Source organism: Mytilus edulis, chromosome 10 (assembly GCF_963676685.1).
Source record: "Mytilus edulis chromosome 10, xbMytEdul2.2, whole genome shotgun sequence".
Lineage (NCBI taxonomy): Eukaryota > Metazoa > Mollusca > Bivalvia > Mytilida > Mytilidae > Mytilus > Mytilus edulis.
The window spans coordinates 38,129,669-38,155,420 of NC_092353.1; the positions used below are offsets into that span (position 1 = coordinate 38,129,669).

The following is a 25,752-nucleotide window of genomic DNA, read 5'->3' on the forward strand; positions in this document are numbered from 1 at the left end:
AAACAAACTATATTTTTTTCATGAATCAATATTTTATCTAATAGATTTCGAATCCGATATGTTGCTTAAATTAAACCTTCCTCACCTCCCTCTACATACCCATAGGCTAGATGAGTGGTCGGTGCCGAAACTGCACGACTTAGTTTTCAATCGACTGTGTCGAGTCTTCAATACCAGTAACACAGCTCCTATATATATATCTATGATCATGCGGCCAACGCTATTCTATACGAGTCAACACAAATAGTTTCTACTTTAAGTTTTTATAGTCTAGCTATGCTCGGTTTTAAAATAATGCATATGGTATGATTGCCAATTATAAGTATATGATAATTAAATCCACGAGACTTTTGTAAAACTGCGAAATTAAAAATCCACGATAATACGTCCGATTCTCTCTTATCCACGAAAATTGGTACCCACGAAAAAAAATATATCTACGGTAAGCAATTAATGGTCACGTCACAGTCTTTAACAATGGGACAAACATTAATACCATATAATGTCAGCACCCGACACGAAAAATTTGAAATCATTCAAACGAGCCAACCAACGGCCTAATTCATAACAATACAATTCAGTTGTTTGTTTCTCCAATTTTACAGAATTATGTCTGTGTGCCTCTTTTTTTCTTTTTTTCTTTTTTTTTTTCATTTTCTGTCATTTGACAGGCTATAAGTACCGAAATCAAATGTAATACCGTGTCAACATGTTTAAACGATTTCAACTTTTGGGAGGAATTATTGCAATTTGTACACCTACATGCCTAGTGCTTTTTGTTTGTTTGTGAAATTAAACATGCCAAGCACATGTGTTTTAAAATCTAACTGGTAAACTCCCTTAAAATTAAGGAGGAGGTCTTTCGTAAATTCGACCTTATCTTAAGGAAAACATGATTATTGCAGCAGATCCAATTATATTAAATGAGAGTTAATGTATATGTTGTCAATGATATATATTGTGGTGATATGATACATGTGAAATGCTATGTATTTGTTTCATGCAGATTCAACAGACTTTGACAGATACATACAAGTAATAAATCAAGGTGTTATTCAAATGTTTCAATGTTTTTTTTTACTTATAATAAGCAAGGTTTTAGGGATTTATTTTAACTAATACAAAAAATTGTAGCTCTGTAACGTCCGAACTTTTAATATGGTGCATACATACTGCTGCGCTCAGCGAAGTGCTATTTTATTCTTATTTTTTTTATTGTTAGTGTATGCTTTAGCAGGTTTCAGAAAGTAATAAATGTGTATCCATAGGCGAAAGTCAATTTCGATGTCAGAAATTTCAAATATAGATTGACTGCAGAAATGGTGAAAGGAATATAAGTGTAATAGATCTAATTGCCCCTTTACTCTCAAAAAGAGGTGGCGAAATTCGTGTTTGATGCCAACAACAACTTTTGTCAGTAACTGTGTACACGTATTCAATGAAACTTTTTTTTTACATATAAAAATCCACAAATGTGTATCGTTACATAACTCTTCCTGTTTTTCTTGTCAAAGAAGTTAATGGCACGGTGACAAAAAATCCTTAACTTTTTTCCCACTTCCCAAATCAAGAGAATCTGGCTCCCGTCGCCACTACATGTGTATAATGTATGTACTCATAAGAGCGTTTTCCCGTTTGGATGTATTCTATAATTAACACCATAATCCATAATATTATGGTCAATGCAAATCGGTACTAAGCCATTATATTTAAATGAAATAATTTTCATTACATTTAATGGATCAAATGTATCTTGGCGTAAATAATGATACAAGTTACAACATAAAAACGTAGATTTTAGTTTTATAATGAAAAATCTGAGGATAATGTCAGTATAGGCCCCCACTCAAAATTTCTACAGAATCACATGCGCTTAATTGGGACATGACCCCCCCCCCCCCCCCCACTCCACCCCCCGTTTTTCTATTTTTACTCTATTTATATATTATATCTTTTGAAGTTTAAAATCTGTTATTAACTAAAGGGAAACTAATTGGTAATATCTAATATAAAACCTATTTATTTTTGAAAAGGGGGGTCTGAATCGGACAAATAATTTGTTTTAAAAAATGTTAGAAGTGTAACTTTGTATGATGTACATTAATATTCAGTTGTATAAACCCTATACACGTTGACTTAATTCTCTATTATGAAGAAAAACAATACATTAAATATACATGTACATGTAGTAGTACACAGACTTTTCAGGTTGTAACTTTTTATATTGACAATTAATAAAAAAGCTGAATATTTATCCTCCATAACGAAATGATCATGTGAAAGGTTCATATTGGCATCGCAGAATCATCACCACAGGATAATAGATTAGCATATAAATGATGTTTGCGTAGTATGACTCTACCGGAATGATGTACGATGTGATGTAAGGTGAAAGCAAGCCCGGTTATCTAGCCATGCATGTCACTTCCTATTGTCAGACTCCCTACTGTTATAGGCAGTTCATTATTTCCCCTCTCTTATTCACTGTATGTAACATGTATTAAACGGAGAGCATGGATTACATCTGGATAAAGGTAAGATTGCTAATTGCATTTCATTAAATCTTTCTTTTATTTATCTCTTTAAGATTTTAAATACAGCTGAAGCGTTTTGCACCTTTCAATCTGATATTATCATATTTTTCTTTGAGATAAAATATTTCTGATATATTATCATTTATTTGATCACTGCAGGCATAGTTAGTTCTTTGAACAAGACTGCAAAAACTTAATATTTTAAATAAAGCTAACTAAACCGTTTTGAACCTTATCAATATGATTTCATAATTTTTTGGGGGATTAAATCATAGTAATCTATCTGATTATATCATTATCTGATCTCTGTAGGCTTAGTTTGTTCTTTGATCTACTGCAATAATTTATCTGTATGTAGAAAACAGGACTAAAAATCGAAAGGAATAAAAATTTGTGATTCCCTTACACATGATTTAGGCCAAATGATTAGCATTGCAAAAAATACTGATGGACAATAGGGTATATCAATAACAGCCAGATTGTCTGTTATATTTGTGTGCATTTAATAATTTGTTAATAATTTTTAAATCTGTTATAATAGATTTGAGCTGCTGAATAATCACTGAGTCTGAAATAATATATGTCTTTGGAACATTTTTTTTTTAAACTTAGTTATTTTGTAATTGTTGGTACCAAACATGTTTCTGGTACCAAACATCCTAATAATTTGCATCCGATAAATATAGAAAAAGAATACAATGTTGGCCAACGGTACTATTTATGTATATGTTACCGTTTTTGGGGGGTTGGGTTTTTTCTCTTTTTTTTGGGGGGGGGGGAGGATTTTAGGGAAAAAATTACGGAAATTGTAGGCCACGATAGTCTTGTATAACAAAAGTTTGCTATAGTGCCAATCATACCATATTTTCTTATCTCTGTAGTTGGATAATTGATAAGAATATAAAGCGAACTGGTGTGATCAGCATCTCAATATTTGTGAAAGTAAATACATTATTATTAAAATGAAATTAAAGCAGATATTGAAATGTAATGTTACGCCTTCTTCTTTTTAACATAGTTTGGAATACGAGGCACTTTACATGTATCTGTAAGACTAAATATATATTTTTTACAAAAAAACCCCAACAACTTCAATGTGTTTCTCCTATACAAATCAGCATCACTAGCGAGTTTTTTTGTAGAGATGCGCGTTAACACTCACCAGACATATATATGAACATACTTTTTTGTTTTGTCTGATAAAATCGGACAAGCTTACTGTCCAATGACAGCTGTGGTGTGAGTGTGTATTAGTAATACTGCACATCCATGTAAAGCGATTATCAAGGATTTAACGCATATGAATATGATTAATCATGCATGAATTAGCAATAAAAAAAAGCAGTTCGTGTTTATTTTCAAACATTGTTTACATGGTACCAAAATCTGATGAGTAATCGCACTCGTACACATACACCACAACGACAAATATATTTAAACTGACAGGCATTGCTTATTACAAGAGATTCAGTCTAAGATTTCATCCACAATACACATTTATTCGTTTACTAAGCACTCTCTATCTACTTCATTAATAACCTTCGTTTCTATGCCATTTTCTTTTTAAAATTCTTAAGCTTTGTATACCCAGTCAACAACATCTTCTGTCGATTTTTACATTGGTTATACGTTTTTTGATGCCAACAGTAAGTGATATCTCAACTATTTATAAAAGTGAGGTTTTCTGACAATAACAAAACTATCTAAAAATTGCTATAAAATTCGTTTCCTATTGATATGGGAAGATGCAGTATGAGTGCCAACAAGACAACTCTACTCTTTAAACTCTTTCCTTTCTTCCTTGTTACCTTTCTTTCTTTCTTTTTCTTTCTTTCTTTTATTATTTCTGTCTGTTTGTCTTTCTTTCTCTGTCTGTCTGCCTGTCTGTCTGTCTGCCTTTCTTTCTTTCTTTCTGTGTTTCTTTCTGTGTTTCTTTTTCTTTCTTTATTTCATTCTTTCTGTCTGTTTGTCTTTCTTTCTCTGTCTGTCTGTCCGTCTGGCTGGCTGGCTGGCTACCTTTCTTTCTTTCTTTCTTTCTTTCTTTCTTTCTTTCTTTCTGTGTTTTTTCTCTGTGTTTCTTTCTTTCTTTCTCTGACTTTCTTTCCAGGTATTTGGTTTAAACTCTTTCCTTTCTTCCGTGTGTCCTTTCTTTCTTTCGTTCGTTCTTTCTTTTCTTTCTTTCTTTTGTTCTTTTCTGTGCTTATCTATGTAACGGTTAAATTGCAATACATTTGTACTCCCTGAACGCACAGCAACATGCTGTACTGGATGTTGACCTGAGAGGACAAATTCTCACTTAGTCTGAGTGGCACTTCTGAAGAATAACAACAACGTTAATCTAATAATTACTATTTACTTATATCATTCAAACAACATATGTATTTTGAATGAGTAATCTGTTTTCTACATTAGACTGCCACAAGTGCAACATTTATCGTATTACATTTTCTCGTTCAGCTCGAAGTACAAAACATAGGTATCTGTATATGTTTAAATCATTCTTGAGTATTTGAAGTAATTCTATAAATATGTTAAATCTGATTATTTTACCAGTAATGATAAACCAACATGAATACAAATTAGATCACAAAGACAAACTAAAACAAGGAGATGTAGTACCATGAGTGTGATTGCCAATGAGACAGCTATATATCTAATAGATTTGTTTGCAATTTGTAGTTCGCCGTACGGCTTTTAACCATGAGCAAACCATTTACCGTAGAATCGAGGGAGTTTTTGATGCAGTTAAAGTCAAATTAGCTTGAAACTTAGTACACATGTTCTCTTTCATATGATCTTTCTAACTTTAATGCCAAATTAGATTTTTGATCTCGATTTCACGGTCCCCTGAACATAGAAAACGATAGTGCAAGTTTCAGGTTGAAGTTTTTGGTTAAATTTTTGGTTAATGTAGTTTTTGATGAAGTTGAAGTCCAATCAACTTGAAACTTAGTACACATGTTCCCTATGATATGCCAAATTATAGTTTTGATGCCAATTTCACTGTCAACTGAACATAGAAAATCATAGTGCGAGTGGAACATCCGTGTACTATGGACACATTCTTGTTTCAAATACTTTCACGTGTGATCTTACTATTCGGTTCTTTCCGACTTTTAATATTATCGTATTTTTTACTACTATTCGGTACAATTAATTATTTCATATAACTAATTTGTTCATTTTGTTAGGTTTTTTTATTACTTTAAAACATTTTTCAATGAATTAAAACATGTTCAGAAATTTATTAATGTCTGTCATATTTGGATACCTAATTCAATCTGCTAAGAAAATAAGATATTTCATTTTGCGTTGCTAGATATGTTTGTGATTATGTTTAAATTTTTGGCTACCTGATTCAATCTGCTTAAAATAAGATTTTATATTTTGCTTCGTTAGATACGTTTGTCGCTGTGTATAAATCAAGCTTCCTGACACTCTAGGTTTTTCCACTAAGGTTCAGTAATACATTATGATCTCAGCAGGTTGACAGTAACGAGGTAGAATGTATATAAGTAAGAGTGCAATCTCATAATTCGGTATATTAATTTTTTACATAATGTATTTTGCAGTTGATTGCGGTGTGTGTCTGTAGTTTAGTGGTATCGGTCGATCTCTCAGCAGGTGAGTGTTTATTTTCATCGTTCTGGAACATCACCAAAGATACAACAGCATCTTCTTTGTCATGGGAAGCGAATATCTTTTGCTATAACATGAATAATACGTATTGCCTTAAAAACACAAATTTCTTTGAGGTTCAAAAAGGGAGTTACTACATGTTAGTATTTTAAGTGGTAGCAAAACCGTATTTGACACTTTTTCCATGTTATATATGTCGTATAAGCACAAATTTCTTCTAAATGAGGTTCATAAATGGAAATGCGGGGGGGGGGGGGGGTGGAATTCGGGGTAGTGCAAGTGGTTAACAAAGCTTTATTGGATGATATGGACAGATACTAAACAGTTATTGTCTATGTTTAAAAATCAGAAGATGTGGTATGATTGCCACTGAGACAACTCTCCACCAGAGACCAAATGACGTACACATTAGCAACTGTCTGTCACTGCCGTACGTGCCTCAACACTGTGCAGCACCCATACTACATAACAAAATACATGAAATATATACCATAGAATTACTAATGTTAATAAAAACAAACTAGAAAACTAACGGCTCAATTTATGAACAAAACAAATAAATATATATACCAACAAATGACAACCACTGAATTGCTGGCTCTTGACTTGAAATACTAGTAGTTGCATACATAATGTAGACTCTGTTATTTATAAAATAGATGGCTAATTGCAGAATAAAACGATGGATAGTTGTGGTAAAATCATATATATCATGAACAAAATCTCAGTCTCATGCTGGAACATTTTGATAAAGCTTGAAAAGTTAATCCATATACAATGCATGTTTGCGTGGGTGAACAGCATAAAGTTTACTTATATCTATCTAAATATAATTTCGTCAATAGGATAGATGCATTGGTTATTTACGTCCAGTGGCAAATAAGATAAATGCATATCATTCTAAATTTTATATAAAACGATACTATGATTGATCTGATATGGAAGTTTATTCCCTGCTTTGTGCTAGACCGACACGCTGGCGTTTTCTACTATACAAAATAACTATTCAGCACGAAATGTGCACCCTACCCAGACATTTTATTCTGACTCTAATTTATATTGGATTGAACTCTACACCTCCCTCAGAACCAATCGAGGCAAGCACACTAGACCACCGATGTTCCCTGCATTAAATTGCATCGACTTGTATTCTAAAAGGGTTCAGGAACAAAATAAGGAGTATACTTGTATCAAGCTTGGTATTGGAGATGTTATGCTGCATTGTTTGACATATGTATTTGACTATTCGTATTCTATTCGTTTTAACATTATAAATTTATTTATCGGATGTCACTGTATGTTTATTTTATGGTTTAGTTGTTTGGTATTTGTTGCTTATGTATTAAATGATAATATTCAATTCAAATCTTTATTGTCATAAAACTACATATTTATAGTATGTGACACAACATAACAAAATGAAAATAAAAAATAACAACAAGATCATTAATATACACAATAAAAGTTAATATTTTAAGAGTCCCCTGTCCTCAGTTCAATAGACTGTTTTAAAAAGGATCCTAGCTTATTTACCTGAATGTTTGAAATTGAGTTGAGTATATATGTTATTTTATCTATGTCATTTTAATTTATAAAGTGGATATTCTCATTTATCAAAAAATCAAAATAATCTTTTCTATTATTATGGTTTCTATTACAATATAAAAAGAAATGAACTTCATCTTCAATTTGTTTACAGTTTTTGCATAATCTTTCTTCTCTTGGTATTTTAAGGTATCTTCCCTTTTCTATTAATAAATTATGGTCATTTAATCTAAATTTTGTTATCAGTTTTCTGAATTCAAGTTTTGAGCAAGTTGAATATTTTTCTTCTGTATTATTTTTTTTTCATGATAATATAAACAACACATTCAAGGTTTTCCCATTGTAAAGTTTTGCTTTGAACTGGGATCAGCTGATGAAATAATTTGAAATGAAAATGTCATTTCCTCTTTCTATATCAGGTCAAAAAAAGAATTTATGTTTGTTTGCCTAAACACTTCTTACCAAGAAAATAATTGCTTACTCAAAATCTTTATTTGTTCTAATGTAAACAAGTTTTTCTTAATCAGATAGGCATGAAAACTAGAAAAACATCTGTTCTCTTTGCCAAAACAAAAAGAAGAACCTATCTTACTACCCATTGTCTCTACCTTTGAGAAGGGTTTGGACAGTGTAGTCTCAGCATTACGTATTTATTTTGACTTTGATCTTTTGATTTATTATGGAAGTTTTAAATACAAATTACATCCGAAAGTTATTTTCTACAAAACATCCACCAGAGGATTCCCTCTGTTGTCGGTGTAATGTGTTAAGGTCTTAAAAATCTAGTCAAAACCAAAAAAGACATATACAAAACAACTAAGTTCAAGGCCTTTATAAAATCATTCATTTTCTTCGATTCTAGTATATTTTCGAAACGTAATTTGCGTAGAAATTTTGGTAAACAGCCTACCTCAACAATGTAACACATGGGTTTTATCATACATCGCTATTACATAATCTTACTGTTATAATCTTCAAGCTGACGATTAACGTCTCAACTAATAAATTAATAATTTCCGGCATAGATTTGTGATCTATGATCTCGAAATGAAAAATACATATGATTCACATGTCAAACTACAATATGTTCACCCGGGGGGGGGGGGGGGGGGGAGGAGGAAATGAAGAGTGGGTGTTTGGTCTGCCTGGAAATGCAGATCGTGTGCATTACGTAAACATTGTTGTTTTTCTAAAGCAGTTGGATAAAAATTCACCTTTTTTATCACAGGGACTTGTCTCAGAATTTTTCCCCCTATATACCTTAATATAACACGTGTTATATTAAGGTATATAGGGGGAAAAATTCTGAGACAAGTGCCTGTGTTTTTTATTTATGAATGTGCAGGCAAAGGGTGTGTCCTTTTTACCGATAAAGCTGTAAGAATTGTATAACAAAATGTAGACTTCTTCTCGTTTTTGGTCTATGTGTAAGATCTGCTTAGTATGAAAAACCTACTACATGTACTTTTTATCCCTAACGTACTTGAGATCAGTTATAGATCAAAGGTAAAATCTTTAAATTCTCGACATTCACTTAGAAAGGACCCACAAATGCATTCTGTAACCCACCCTTTGGGAGTCACGAGTAACCGCCCCAACAATATTTTGTTAGATCATAAAAATACAAAACAAGGTGGGATCTATTTGCTCAGTTCAAGAGCCCCATAAGCTAAAAACACCTATGCATATACTAGAAAATAAAGACAACTGTTAAGTGTTAAATACTTGACTGCTTTTTTGTTAATTGACACTAAGTGAACAACAAAGTATTGTAGTACAACTTTTCGTGTGGTGATATTAGTAATTACAATGGTATTTGAAAATTCTTTACATACATCTCACATAAGCTCATGTATAAGCTTTCACGAGTGTTTATAAAATTGTATTTCAATGGCACTGTAACCTTTCGACTTTCTTAATTTTCAGATTAGTCCTTCAAAATGTTTTGAGACTTAAAACATCAAAATCTTTGCCAATTTCGTATCTCTGGTGTTATCTCATATTTGCTAAATTACACCGAATATACCTGCAACTCTTTGGCACTTTCACAGCTAACAAACTTAACCTCCGTTTAGATATTTAATTAAACGATGTTCTGAGTTATGATTCTTTCAGAATCGTTGAAAGACATAAAAGAAGACAACTTTCTGATGATATCTCTAATAAAATTTCACGAATTCTTATACTTTTTTTTTTATACAATTCAAGGTTTTATAAAAGCTAAGTAGCTTTCGATTTTGATGCTTTTCGGATAAGTTATTCCAGAGTTGTAACACTTAAATCTTCAATAAAATAAACCGTAACTGTCTTCTGTTGTCGAATCTCATGAAATTCGAAGGCAATATAACTAATAAAAAAAGCTGCCTTTTTTGTTGTTGAAGCCTCGGTCTCACCTTACCGGATAGCACGAACGGACACCTAACGGATGAAAATAAAAGTTGTCCGTTGACAAAATTGTTATCCGTTGGCAGTCCGTTGGTGTACTGACCGAATAAAACGGACGTGTAACGAATGCATCACGGATACACACCGGATATGCAACGTACGCGAAACGGAAACGTACCGGACAGAACGGATGTCAAACGTACATCCAACGGAAGAGTACCGCATAAAACGGACACCTAATGGAAGCGTACCGGATAAAACGGATGAACAAGATATACGGAAAAAATAAAGGCGACAATAAAAATACATGTAAATCGCAAAAATATTCAAAATGTTTCTGTGTAACTGGTTTTGGTTTGTTCTTCAAAATGCCGCCGAAGGGCAGTATCTGGCCTGAATAAAAGCTGCTTGATTGTGAAGACGTGCCCCTACTCTAAGATCGATTATATATAATAAGAATTCATGAACCTTAAAAATCTAATTGGCATTTCTGACGCGAATTTTTTTTATTGGCATTTATCCGTTTCAGATCCGTTCATCATCCGTTTTATCCTTTAACTTATACGTCTGGTAGAAGTCCGTTTCACATTCGTTCAACATGCGTTTTATCCGTTAGACGTCCGTTAGAAGTCCATTTAGGAGATAACTGTATTGTATTTTAAGCTCCGACGGCATCAATTGGGGATTTGATGGTCGCAAATTAAGTTTACTGGCGACGCGTTAGCGGAGACAGTAAACGGGTATTTGCGACCATCAAATCCCCAATTGATGCCGTCGGAGCTTAAAATACAGTATTGTTATCTCCATTCTAATGAAACTGACAGAAAACAACGTTAAAACATGTAATGAAAATCTGTCATATGCCGTCTGCTTGCGCGTACGTCCCATAGCATCAAATGTCAATTGATGCCATGTAAAAAAGTGACGTTATCCAATCAACATGAACGTTAAAACGTTGTTGCATTAGAATGGTGAATTTATCTGTCAGACCTCCAACGGATGTACAATGGACACGTAACGGATACAAAACGGAAACGAAACGGATGAGTACCGTAGAAAACGGACGCCTACCGGATGTTCAACGGACATTTCATCCGTTGGACGTCCGTTTAAAGTTTTGAATATGCTCAAATTTTTTCACTGGACAAAACGGACGTCAACGCATAAAACGTACGCTAAACGGACATGCAACGGATATGGACGGACGTCTTACGAATAAGAACGGACGTCTAACGGACATGAACGAATTGAAAAAAAAAGTTATCCGTTAGGCATCTGTTCGAGCTATCCGTTAAGGTGTGACCGAGGCTTGAAATATTGATCCTTTTCAAATCAGCCATTTCAGAGTTGCGAGACTTTAATTGTCCAAAGCTATGGAATTTGTCTTTATCTTGCCAAGACTCAAATATGCTTCATATTAACTTATTATTTTTTTTTAAAGTTTGATTCTTTTAATGACATGCATTTTATCTATTTTAATGTTCATTCTCAATTATTTGAGACTTTTTTAATAATTAAGCTAAGTTTTTCATTCAAGCTATGATTTGTTTATATATTTGATGATAATTTAACGACTGCACGTAAAAAATCACTTAAAGGGGGCCCGGTCATTGGCTACGAGATAAAACATGATACATATGATTTTTGTTTTTGTCAATCATTAATGAAAGTGAAATAGTGAAATAATTATTCGCTTTTAGCAGCTAGTTTATTTCAATTTTGTCATAAACACTAAAGAAATAGCGACGATAATTGATTCACTTGCTGCTATTGAGTAATTCGACCTCATTGAGTCCGTATTCATCAATTTAACCCATTAGTTAGAGATTGGTTAGGCATGGTTTAGTCATGTTCAGCCATTCAAAGGAAAATAATGGCAACATTAAAATCGAAATAAAGGTGAACCATATCGTTGACTCATTCGATCTACAAAAAAAATCATTCTTGTAAAGACGATGATTAACATTTTTTTTAAACCTATAACATGAAATCATACGGACATAGAAAAGTCTTAATCCACGAGGTTGCTATCTTTTTATATTTGTATATTTATACGGGTTAAGTGACGGTCTGTATTCTTCTGATGTCATCTCGACGGTTAAAAGATGGCGCTAGACTTATAAAGTACACACCGGCGAAATACTGATTTATATTTTCGATTCCATGCATTGTTAATTGTTTATTTCAGACTTACTGTAACTTGGATATACGTTTTAGTATGCTATATATCAAATACAGGAATTTAAGTCAAATAGCTTATCATGAATTTGACAGCTTACGTTCTTGTTTAATAATTCGTACAAAACGGTCAAAAAGCAGCAACTACACTCATAGGTATAAAACAGTTTAGCAATAGTATACTAAAGTACTAGTAGATAAGTACTTGGGGACAGTACCCTTTCCCCCTCTCCCTTTTTTTAAAATCCGTTTATTTTCATTTCATTACAATATTTATTTTCTGTGCTGTACTTAAAAATTTACTATCAATTACTATCAGTTACTAGTTGACTTTCCACAGCGGTCACTGATAAATATAATGTTCTTTCCTGTATATCTATGTAAGTAAAAAGCAGAAAAACACGAACATAGTTGAAATTATAGACAAACAATAGAAACAAATTTTTGAAAAAGGGAAGGGGACAAAAACAACTATCCTGTCTCTAAGTACCTATATTCTAGTTCTACAATCTTTCTCAGATTCTAATTTGAACATGCTGAAAACCGGTATGCCCAAATATAATTGGTTTTTTTTTTCATTTGTTTTGCAGCTGCAGTATGCAAAGGTTGTTGGGTTCTTGGACAATTCAAAGAAGGAAACACTGAATTTGAATACAAAAATGGAAATTGCCTTGAAATGACAGGATGTTATTGCTCGTGCGATGGTAAATTTTTCTGTAGAAAGGAACGCAATATTTGTGACAGAACTGTAGAAAGCGGCAGAGACTTTTATAGCAGCAGTCGAAGGACCTCGTATCAGAGTTCAAGTTCCTCAAGGTCGGGATTTGAATCAGGTCAAGGTAGCGGTGCTGTCATAGAAAACGTTAGGAACAGTGCTTGTGACAGAAAATGTATTGTAGATGGAGCTGAAATTGACGGAGGTACGTATTTCAGCCATAAAAACCAATGCATATCTTATTCCTCTTGCTACTGTGGTTGTGATGGCAAATGGCAGTGTCCTGCTTCAAATGCAAAAAACACTTGTACCGGAGCCGGAGGTGGACAGCTTGTAGAAAGTGACGAACAGGGGTGTAGAAGTTGCGTTATTGATGGAGCAAGATATACAGGAAACTCAGATTTTACTTATCGAAACAACTGTATTGAGTGGACTGACTGTAGATGTCGCTGTGATGGCTCTTGGCGATGTGCATCTAATAGTGGCAAATGGATATGCGATAATGTATGCAATGAATGTGAAGTTGATGGTAGAAAAATACAAGGTAAATCTCAGTTTCGTCACCAAACTGAATGTATCATATATGATCCGTGTGTTTGTAATTGCGATGGGTCATGGGATTGCCCTGCCAAGAATGGAAAATGGATCTGTACCGATCAGTGCTTAAACTGTGAAATAAACGGTCGGGAATACAAAGGAAGGTCAGAATTTAGGTTACGGGAGGATTGTTGGGAATGGAATCCATGCACATGCAATTGTGATGGATCATGGAATTGTCCACGTGATAATGCAAAATGGGTGTGCACAGATAAATGTCTTGATTGTGACGTAAAAGGACAGAAATATCCCGGAAATACACAATTTCAATATGTTGATGGATGCTACGAATATAATTGCAATTGTCAGTGTGATGGAGGATGGTCCTGTCCCGCTAATCGGACTAGAGATATGTGTAGACTTAACATGCAAACTGGATGTTATTTCTGTACTGTCAACGGTAATAGGTTCGAAGGAAGTACATCCTTTACGTATGAAGAGAACTGTATGAGATATGAGCATTGCGCATGTAATTGCGACGGATCTTGGGAATGCCCAGGAGAAAAGGCTATCAATACCTGTCGTCGAAATGACACTACCGGTTGTGACTTTTGCGACGTCTATGGCCAACGAGAGCAAGGAAACAGTCGATTTGAAATACAACAAGATTGTTGGAGATTTGACTGTGAATGTGACTGTAATGGAAACTGGAGATGTTCTGAAACTGGAGCACGGTACATTTGCGGAAGTCAACTATTAGAAACTAGTGGATGCAAAGCTTGTTTAGCTGGAGGAACTCGGTATGCCAGCCAAAGTTCATTTAAGATAACATGGGGATGTGTCACCTATGACTGTTCGTGTAATTGCGATGGTTCGTGGATTTGTCCTTCACGTTTGGCTATAAACTCATGTTCAAATAGTCACTTTCAGAAATTTTTGATAAGCAGTGTTACGAATTTGCCGAATTCCTGGTGCAGTGAATGCACAATTGGTGGCAGTGTCTACCCCGGATTCTCACAATTTGAGTACCAAGAAAAATGTACGAGACAATATGCTCGATGTTACTGTAATGGTGGATACCGATTTGATTCTTCTATTATAACTGGCTGCAGTGGGAACGTAGAACTATCAGTTTCTAAAGGTAATTGCATCGACTGTAAGTTCAACAATGCGGTATTTGCAGCGAATTCAGAATTTGAGATATCATCCCAGTGTAAGCGATATAGATGTAAATGTGAATGTAATGGACGTCCACAATGCCAGTCCGTTGTAGAGAATGTATGTGGCTCTGTAATAACAATTGTAGAGTCTGATTATCTTACTGGATCAGTCACTAGAACACAAGGCGGAACGGTTGTTGTTGAAGGTGGAGGACAAACCGGAACTATTGTCTCTGGTGGTGGAGGCGGAGGAAGCCGAACAGTTGTTGTCAGTGGTCGGGAATCGGGGAAAACAGGATCTGCTTCAGTGGTTCTAGGAGGTGGTAGAGAAACCGAGAGAAGGACTGTTGTCGTTAGCGGAGGTGGTAATGCTGGTTTAACAGGAGGCGGTAGTTCATCGGAATCAAGAACTGTTGTCGTTAGAGGTGGTGGAGGTGGTGGTGGTGGAACCCGAGAGGTAACGAGTGAAACACGCGTAGTTGTAACAGGAGGTGGTGGTGGTAGCTCTAGTTCACGGACTGTTTTATCAGGTGGAGGTAGTACTAGCGTCATTGGTCCCGATGGGTCTATATGTTACCACTGTGTTGGTTTAGATGGAAAGAAATATCCAGGAAATTCCGATTTTACGTTTAGAAGAGGTTGTGCTGTTTGGAAGTGTCAATGTAATTGTTTTGGTAGAGCAATATGTCGACCACATGATCTAAGTGCCTGTCTCGTAGAGCCACAATGCCGTGACTGTGTTGTCGAAGGAAGAACATACCGAAGCAATAGAATGTTCAGTTATGAAAAAGACTGTATCTCTCATCAGTGCCGATGTATGTGCGACGGTAGTCCAAGGTGTGTCCAAACTGTTGCTTTTAATTGTGAACGAGATAAACCTAGATGTACTCAATGTGTTATAGGAGGTCAACAATACCAACCGAACACTCTGTTTGATTTGGTTACTCGATGCAGAAAACAACGCTGCCAGTGTGACTGTGATGGAACATATCGCTGTTCAGAAGCTCAGAATACGTGTTCTAATGAGGATCGTAGTCAGCTAGACACGTGTGCACCATGTGAAGTAGATGGACAATCACACCAAGCAGGTACTGCATTTACAATTGATCGTGGTTGTTACCGGATGAGTTGTTCTTGTTCATGTAGAGACCGATTAAAATGCGATCAAAGTAAAACTGTTGATATTTGTGAAAATGATAGAGGGGAACGATGCAAAGCTTGCGTACTTGACGGTGAACGGTATGCCCCAAATTCAAAATTCGAACGGGAAAGTGGATGTTTAAGACAACGATGTCATTGCCATTGCAACGGCAAGTTTGATTGTTTAAGTACTGGAGTAAACATATGTAAAACAGACAATACTAGAACCACATCAACGCAAACAGACACCAGTAGAACGACGTCGACGCAAACAGACACTTCTAGAACTAGGCCAACTCAAACAGACACTTCTAGAACTAGGCCAACTCAAACAGGCACTGGTTCCGGTTCAGTTACTTCAACAGAAACAGAGAAAAAAGACTGCAAACCATGTATTGCGGATAGAATAGAAAGACAGATCGGAGTAACGTTCTGTCTAGACCGTGGTTGTAAAAGATATAAATGTAAATGTTACTGTACCGGGCGTTATGCTTGTCAGACCGATAAACCAGAAAATATTTGTGACTCTGCGGGTAAAGTGACTGCCACACCATGTGCTGCAGCAGCGGTTAGTCAAGAGATCACTAGCGGAAGCTCTCGAACAACCACAGAAACTCGGCAGACAGCCGGAGGTGGATCAAGAACAACAACTACTACAACTCGTGTCACTGAAACCAGTACCACCGAAACAAATGATTTATCGCAAACTACAGTTTTTGATTATGAAGAAAGAAATGGAGGAGTGGCTGTTTCAGATGCAGATAGGAGAGGACGCTGCATGCAATGTAATATCGCCGAACAATTTTACGAAGGAAACTCTGAATTTCATTTGGAACTTGGCTGTAAACGGTTCAGATGTTTGTGTAATTGCGATGCATCGTGGGAATGTCCAAGGCAGAGACCAGAAAATATCTGCAAAAAAGAAACATGTCGTAATTGCAGACTCCGTGACAAGGAATATCCACCAAACTCAAGGTGAGTATTGTCTACTTAATATTTGAATCATCACTTGTTTGGGTTATAGAAAACGAATTTCTATTAGATCATGTGTTTATTCGTCTAAATCATGTAGACTGTGATGACAGAAATGCCGAGTTCGATAATATTATGTATAAAAATAGGAGTATGTGGTATGATTACCTATGAAACATCTCTTAGAGACCAAATAACGTAGAAGTCAACAACTGTATGTCACCGTACGACCTTCAACAATGAGCAAAACCCAAACTGCATAGCAATTTATAAAAGGCCCCGAAATAAAAAATGTAAAACAATTCAAACGAAAAAGTCACGGCCTGATTTATATACAAACAATGAACCAAAAAACAAAATGAAAAACAACTGAAAACCACTGAATAACAAGATCCTGATTTGAAACAGGCACATAAAGAATATTGCAGGGTTTTACATGTGTCCCGGCGCCTAACCCTCTCCCTATTCTAGTACTTTAGTGTAACAGCACAACATTAGTACTAGCTACAAATATGAAAAGGGCTTACCTCATCATATTGATACAAAGCTAAATAAAACAGCAAAACACTAAAGACACGAAGTACAGATCAGAGATTTCTCGCAGTTACGGAGAGCCACTAGTAATTCAAAACTAACAATAAGTAATACAAAATCATCTAGACTATGATTGAAATATCAATCAGTACATTCAACATCTTTTTGATTTTTATTCATAAGTATTTGGAATTAAGGGAATATGAATAAAAAACTATAGCAAATGTAATCGTATGTTTCCCTTTATCCTCATGATCATATCTTTATATTAAAAAAAAGATGTGTAGTGATTGCAAATAAGACACCTCTCCACAAAAGACCAAAATGACACAGAAATTAACAACTATATGTCACCGTATGGCCTTTAACAATGAGCAAAGCCCATACCGCATAGTCAGCTTTAAAAGGCCCCGAAATGAAAATGTAAAACAATTCAAACGAGAAAACTAACGGCCTTATTTATGTCTGTCTATTTGTTATTTGTATCGTCGGTTCACTGTCTTACTTTGACGTATACCATACACATCTTTATTCTTATAAGCATTTAAACTTCATTTCGAAATGGATTTCTGAAGTAAAGATCAAATTCGCCTTGTCAGCAGCAATTATTCAGTCAAATAATATGACTCATAAAATCTTTTGCTAACTATTAACTTTAAAAGTCAGCTACTTCTTTTCCACATAATTAAAGTTAAAAGCAAATCAGTGCAATGATTTAGTTACGTGAGGTCATGGTTTCTTTTATATTCGTCATGATTCAAAAGAACGAACATGTTAACAACTATAGATCACCATACGGCATTTAAAAATAAGCAAACATAGAAGACTTGTTGGTGGCCTTCGGCTGTTGTCTGCTCTATGGTCGGGTAGTTGTCTCTTTGACACATTCCCCATTTCCATTCTCAATTTTATATACTTCATAGTAGGCTACAAAAGGCCCTTGATTAACAACATGAGAAAGAATCACGTAACAGACGTATAAGGCTAATATTATTAATGAAAAAACAAATATTTGACAGACCGCAACCACTGATCGATTTAGAGTCCTCGGACTTTAAACTGGCCCATAAAAGAAAATATATATGACGGGGTTAAACATGTTTATGGGCGGTTAAGAACAAACAATTAGGGCTTAATTTATTAGATTGACGTTGTTACAACTTTTTTAAAATAATATAGCACAAAATTGTAAAAGTTAAATTACAGTATGTTTTAAAAAAGGCAGTGTGTACCTTTACAATCATTTGCTAATTTTGATAAACGTGAAAACATATCAAATCAGAATCGAGGGTTCTCGAAATAGATGACTTTGTCAACTAAAATTCAACTAAAAATGATTCTGAGATATATATATATATATATATATATATATATATATATATATATATATATATATATATATATTTGGTGTAATTTTCAGACTTATATATATATACATCTCCATGCCTTATATATCATGTACTGTAGTACGACGCTAGATTTAAACTGACGTGGAAAGGTAACACTCGGCCACCGAACGCTTCATTTTTAGGAAGCCCAGGTGGTTGTGTGGTCTAGCGGGACGGCTACAGTGCAGGCGATTTGGTGTCACGATATCTCAGTAGCATGGGTTCGAATCCCGGCGAGGGAAGAACAAAAAATTTGCGAAAGCAAATTTACAGATCTAACATTGTTGGGTTGATGTTTAGACGAGTTATATAATATATATATATATATATATATATATATATATATATATATATATATATATATATATATATATATATATATACGAGTCTAAATTGAAAACTACGTTCAAACCTATATATATAGTTGTCCGAGAGAAAGAAAGTCATAACTTGAAAACAGCCAAAAACGTGAAAACATATCAAATCAGAATCGAGGGTTCTCGAAATAGATGACTTTTAAAATTCAACTAAAAATGATTCTGAGATATATATATATATATATATATATATATATATATATAAGTCTGAAAATTACACCAAACAGTGTTAGAGTTAGATTTTATACTGACAAATTTTTGTCCGTCCCTCAGCGGGATTCGAACTCACACCTTTGATACACTACAGCACCAATCGCTTAGCCTCATGTCCAGCGCTCTAGACCACTCGACCACATCCGCTATATAAAAATATAACTTCAATAGTCGTAGTGTTACCTTGTCACGGAAGGTGAATCTAGAGATAGACATGAGACACGTGTTTTTTAAGCGTGTGTAGATGTCATATTATTATTTTCATACACAATGTATTTATTATTTGTCAGCAATCTAACTCAACAATTTTTATATATCATATAGGATAATGATTCATTTCATTATACAGTCACTAGAAATAAGTATATTTTACAAACAAGTCTAAGCAAGTGACAAACCATACAATATACATGTCCACTGGATCTAAGAGTGATATAGATACAAGGTTAATGCAAATATTTATATAAGTCTGAAAATTACACCAAACAGTGTTAGAGTTAGATTTTATACTGACAAATTTTTGTCCGTGTATATTGGTGTAATTTTCAGACTTATATAAATATATATATATATAATATATATATATATATATATAGATTGCCTAACAATGTAATTTTAACACACTATTTAGTATGTAAATATAAGAATGTTTAAAATATTTACAAAATAATTTACAAAATGTAAATATATATATATATAAACGAGTCTAAATTGAAAACTACGTTCAAACCTATATATATAGTTGTTCGAAAGAAAGAAAGTCATAACTTGAAAACAGCCAAAAACAAGCCAGGGATTCTCGATTCTACGAAAAAATATATATGAAAGTAAAGTAATGATTTGCAACAAACAAAACATATCACATACAATGTCTTAAACGTGGAAATTTTGCAGTCGCTGGGCATATAGAAAAAGGTCATCATACGTCAGAGCAATTTCAGACTACGCTTAGTTAGATAAAAGGGAGCGAATTGTTATAATGCCATTGCAGAAGGAATCTTTTTCATGTAAAAAAACCTGTTTATTTTGCTAAATTATTTCAAAATAATTATCAACCTTCAAATCTATTTCAGCTTTAGAATAGACATTGATAGATGTCGTAAGTACGAGTGCACTTGTCCATGTAGCGGTGTCTACAGCTGTCCACCAGAGAACATCGTGAACACATGTGAACAACAATGTAAGGAATGTGTTGTCAAGGGAAACCGATACCAAGCGAATGCACCGTTCACATACGAAGAGGGTTGCAATAGATTCAGTTGCGATTGTAAGTGCGATGGCTCATGGAACTGTCCGGCTTCAAAAACTGTGAATACTTGCCGAAGTACCTGCAAGGAGTGTGAGGTCAAAGGTCAGAAATATCGAGGAAATTCAAGATTCACGTATGAGGAAGGTAGCTTCCGGTATAATTGTGATTGTAAATGTGATGGCTCTTGGAATTGTCCTGCATCTCGTACCGAACGAATCGGCAGTACTCCCCAACCTCAAACAGGACAGTGTACAGAATGCGAAGTCAAAGGCCGTAAATATCGTGGTAATTCGAGGTTTAGTTATGAAGAGGGTAATTTCCGGTATAATTGTGACTGTAACTGCGATGGCTCATGGAACTGCCCTTCATCTCGCACAGAAAGACTCAGCGGTTCTCAACAAACAGGACAGTGCACAGAATGCGAGGTCAATGGCCGTAAATATCGTGGAAATTCGAGATTTAGCTATGATGAAGGTAGTTTCCGGTATAATTGCGATTGTAAATGTGATGGCTCTTGGAAATGTCCTGCATCTCGTACAGAAAGAATCGGCAGTTCTCTCCGTTCCCAAACAGGACAGTGTACAGAATGCGAGGTCAAAGGCCGTAAATACCGCGGTAATTCAAGATTCAGTTATGATGAGGGTGAATTCCGATTTAATTGTGACTGTAATTGCGATGGCTCATGGAACTGTCCCGCATCTCGTACAGAAATAATAAACAGTACTCCCCGACCCCAAACAAGACCCCAATCAGGTCAGTGTACAGAATGCGAAGTTAACGGCCGTAAATACCGCGGTAATTCGAGGTTCAGTTATGATGATGGTAATTTCCGGTATAATTGTGACTGTAATTGCGATGGCTCATGGAACTGTCCTGCATCTCGTACAGAAATAATAAACAGTACTCCCCGACCCCAAACAAGACCCCAATCAGGTCAATGTAGAGAATGCGAGGTCAAAGGCCGTAAATATCGCGGAAATTCGAGGTTCAGTTATGATGAAGGTGAATTCAGGTTTAATTGTGACTGTAATTGCGATGGCTCATGGAACTGTCCTGCATCTCGTACAGAAAGAATAAACGCTAATCCACAACCTACACAGTGCACAGAATGCGTGGTCAAAGGTCGTAGATATAGGGGGAATTCTAGATTTTCGTATGATGAAGGTAATTTCCGATATAATTGTGATTGTAACTGTGATGGTTCGTATAGCTGCCCTGCATCTCGTACCGAAAGAATCAACAGTAATTCCCAAACAGGACAGTGTACAGAATGCGAGGTGAAAGGCCGTAAATACCGCGGTAATTCGAGGTTCAGTTATGATGAAGGGGAATTTCGGTATAATTGTGACTGTAACTGTGATGGCTCATGGAACTGTCCTGCATCTCGCACAGAAAGACTCCGCAGTTCTCAACAAACTTCAGGCTTGAGAACTAGTTCTATCGGGACAGGTTCTGAACGTGTTGCTGGAACAGGATCAACACGAATTATTGAATCAGGTTCTTCACGACAAACTGGCTCAGGTTCAAGACAAATTACAGGCGCTGGTAGTAGAAGTAGTTCGGAAACTGGACATTCAAGCAGTGAATCACGAAGAACTGGTTCAGGATCAATAGTCGATTCAAAATCTATTACCGAAACACGAACAAGTACTGGAACAGAGAAGGTATCGAGTACTTCGACACTAGGCGAGTCGCAAACAATCACCGAACTCAGATCACGCAGTGGATATACATCAGGATCAGCTGTTGACAGTCGTGGTTGCCGGGCTTGCATTGTAAATAAGGTTGAATACAGTAGTAATTCTGCATTTACGTTTGAAGACAACTGTTTCCGGTTTAGCTGTCGTTGTAAGTGTGATGGTTCCTGGAGCTGTCCTGCAGAGCGTACTGTCAACATATGTCCACAGTCGTGCAGAGAATGTAGAGTAGATGGAAAGGCGTATCCAGCAAATACCATATTCGAGTACGAATCTAGTTGTTTCCGGTTTAATTGTGACTGTGCCTGTGATGGTTCCTATAATTGTCCAGCGGAGAGAACGAAGGACATCTGCAGTGGTAGACCTGATAAATGTAGAAATTGTGCAGTAGAAGGAAGAGACTATCCCCCAAATAGGAAATTCCAATACGACAAAGGCTGCAATCGCTTCGACTGTGACTGCAATTGTGACGGATCATGGAGATGTCCAGCTGAAAGAACAATAAATATTTGCGGTGGTCTTGGTTCGCAAACGTGTAGAGAATGCTCTGTCAAAGGGAAACGATATCCACCAAATAAAACATTTTCCTACATTGATGGCTGTAATCTAAATAAATGTTCATGTAGTTGCGATGGAGTCCATAGTTGTCCATCTGTTACTGACATTTGTAAATCCAATGGCCAGATTTGCCGCGACTGTCTGGTCAAGGGCAACAGATACTTACCAAACAAACCATTCACATATACTGAACGATGTGATCGATTTAATTGTGACTGTAATTGTGACGGGTCATGGAACTGCCCAGCCGAACGCACCGAGAATTTGTGTACTTCCGGCCAATGTCAGAAATGTCGAGCCAGGGGAAATGAATATGCTGGAAATAGTGTGTTTGTCATTGAAGATAACTGTAGACAATTCCAGTGCCGATGTCATTGTGATGGCCACTGGGATTGTTCGAAAGAATCTGCTCGTGTATGTTAAGCTCTTGATTATTACGTTTGGCAATAGCATGTACTTATTTTTTATAAATGATGATAGAATATATCAAACTGTTTTGAAATCGAGGAATGTTGCTTAAGTAAACAAATTTTGTAAATATACTTTTTCATCACTTGCTTTCATTGAGACTGACAATCTAAACAAAATAACATTAACTTTTTTTAAAGAATTTTGCATTCCGTTCACTTATCGAGTATACTGATATATCATAAATTTCACGTATAACACATCAACATATGACATAAGCTATTTTTGATATTTTTCTGTTAAATAGATTCTCTGTACGTATCTTTTTATATTTATCTGTTAAATAGATTCTCGGTAGATGATAAAAGTCAGTGATGCAATGTTTTATCATCACTGAGGATTCTAAGGTGGTGATTTTGTTAATATTCAGAGAAACAATAAATAAAAGTTCAAAATTATATTGAAATATATCTAAACTTTAGATGTATCCATTTTAAAATTAAATTTAAACGAACAAAATGAATAAAAGTTAATAAAAATAGTTACGACAAGATGATATTTTCTATAATCTGATAAGATCAAGAAATTGGTTTACTATGTAGTAACATTCTCATATCATCTAGTGTATGATCTATAACATTAGAGATCTTTTATATTTGTACTATGGTGTAGAAATTATTTTCTTAAGACAATAATGAATGAAACGGAAAAAAACTTTGATGTATGTCAAAAATAATAAATTCAGTTTATTTTGTATCAATTTTCAGGTTATACTTAGTTAAAATGATAAAATGATAATTGAAGTATAGCCATTCCTTCACAAGAGGAAAGAAATTACCAAAGGGATAACTCATGAGTCGAAAAAAAAAAAAAAAAAAAAAAACGATAAAAAAAAAAATACCACATAAAACACAAGACAGAAATCATACCATAGGGTATCTGTAATACAATGTGGTAAATTTGTAGTTTGGTTGAAATATTTTGGCTATTCGTGTAAGTACAAATTATGCAATCGGCCTAAATCGGTGGGTAACATTTGAGAACAGAAAGATAGGATTGTGACTGTCGTCATCCTCTGTGAAACAGTATTCCAACTCGTGATGGCGTCCGTAAAATTTTCGACCTTGTAAACTGAAACCCTCCATCAAGGAGATCTCATGATAGAAAATGAAAAAAGGCATCAATATCAAAAAGATGAAAGATGGCATAAAAATTGACATCGAGTCTAAACACTGCATTGAGCTGTTTTCAATGGAACTACATTTTGTTCATAAAAGGGAAGGTATACGTCTATGAGACCATAGGAAGATTTACGTCTATGAGACCATAGGAAGGTATACGTCTATGAGACCATAAGAAGGTATACGTCTATGAGACCGTAGGAGGTATACGTCTATGAGACCATAGGAAGGTATACGTTTATGAGACCATAAGAAGGTATACGTCTATGAGACCATAGGAAGGTATACGTCTATGAGACCAAGGAAGGTATACGTCTATGAGACCATAGGAAGGTATACGTCTATGAGACCGAAATACAGCAGCACAAATCAAACCAATAATTGGGTTTTGGCCCGAGTTTCAATAAATAGCTATTCAAAACATCAAATGGCAAAGATTTAAAAGACGGGCGAAATCCGTACAGTATAGAAAGCTATAAACACTCCTCCCCTGAACATAGGAAAATGTGTAAAACTCAGTAGCGATGATGATTTACTGCCCTTTTGGTTATTAATACAACAAAATAAAAATGACAGACTCAGTGTGTCATTGGGGTATTCAGTTATTTTTAAGGGCATAAGGGGGAGGGACACTGACTACCCTAAGAGGAGGATCCACTCCAGTCATGCTTCAGTGATTCCTCATATAATCAACCAAGTTTTCCCACAAAAGGAGGTCCCCGGATCCGCCTATGAAACTGTAATTAGCGACAACCATTGGATTAGCCCAGACTCAGAGTTGATAGCCGTACATTGACCTATAATGATTTACTTTTATAAATTGTTATTTGGATGGAGAGTTGTCACATTGGCACTCACACCACATCTTCATATATTTCATTATTTGCACGACACATTATGCAGTGGGGTTTAACATCTTTTGAGCGCCCTACCTCCCTCTAAAAATAGAAATTGTGTAGTAGCACAAAATAATTAGTTAAAACTTTGAAGATCAGTTGGAAATGGCTTGACTAGTTAGTTTGTCAGGTGTTCTCCACCAATAAAAAGTGACTGGCGCGAAATAACACAAAGAGACACGAAAGATACCAGAGGGACAGTAAACTCGTAGATCTAAAATAAACTGACAACGCCATAGCTTAAAAAGAACAAGACAAAACATTATAGTACACAAGACAAATATAGCAAACCAGACTAAGCAGCACGAACCCCACCAAAACCTGAGTGTGATATCAGGTGCACCGGAAGGGTAAGCAGATCCTGCTCCAAATTTTTTAGTAAATTCGACTTTGAATCGAAGTAGTTATCATTAACTGTTAGTTTTTTATATTACTTTATGTCTTTA

The 25,752-nt window shown here is 35.2% G+C and overlaps 1 protein-coding gene across 1 annotated transcript; it reads left to right on the forward strand.

Annotated features, from left to right (window-relative positions):
• Positions 1–2,317: 2,317 nt before the first annotated feature.
• Positions 2,318–23,989, forward strand: LOC139491090 (balbiani ring protein 3-like). The gene is made up of 5 exons (XM_071278401.1): positions 2,318–2,534; positions 6,107–6,158; positions 12,872–16,808; positions 20,391–20,991; positions 21,160–23,989. The coding sequence occupies exons 1-5, from the start codon at positions 2,514–2,516 to the stop codon at positions 23,242–23,244; spliced, it is 6,696 nt and encodes a 2,231-aa protein (XP_071134502.1). The 5' UTR covers positions 2,318–2,513; the 3' UTR covers positions 23,245–23,989.
• The last annotated feature ends 1,763 nt before the right edge of the window (positions 23,990–25,752 follow it).

Bases quoted from the DNA above. Each gene is read 5' to 3' on its own strand.
- LOC139491090 (XM_071278401.1), top strand. From the start codon at position 2,514: ATGGATTACATCTGGATAAAG. The intron at 2,535-6,106 runs GTAAGATTGCTA...TGTATTTTGCAG, and splicing joins TGGATTACATCTGGATAAAG to TTGATTGCGGTGTGTGTCTG. The intron at 6,159-12,871 runs GTGAGTGTTTAT...TTTGTTTTGCAG, and splicing joins ATCGGTCGATCTCTCAGCAG to CTGCAGTATGCAAAGGTTGT.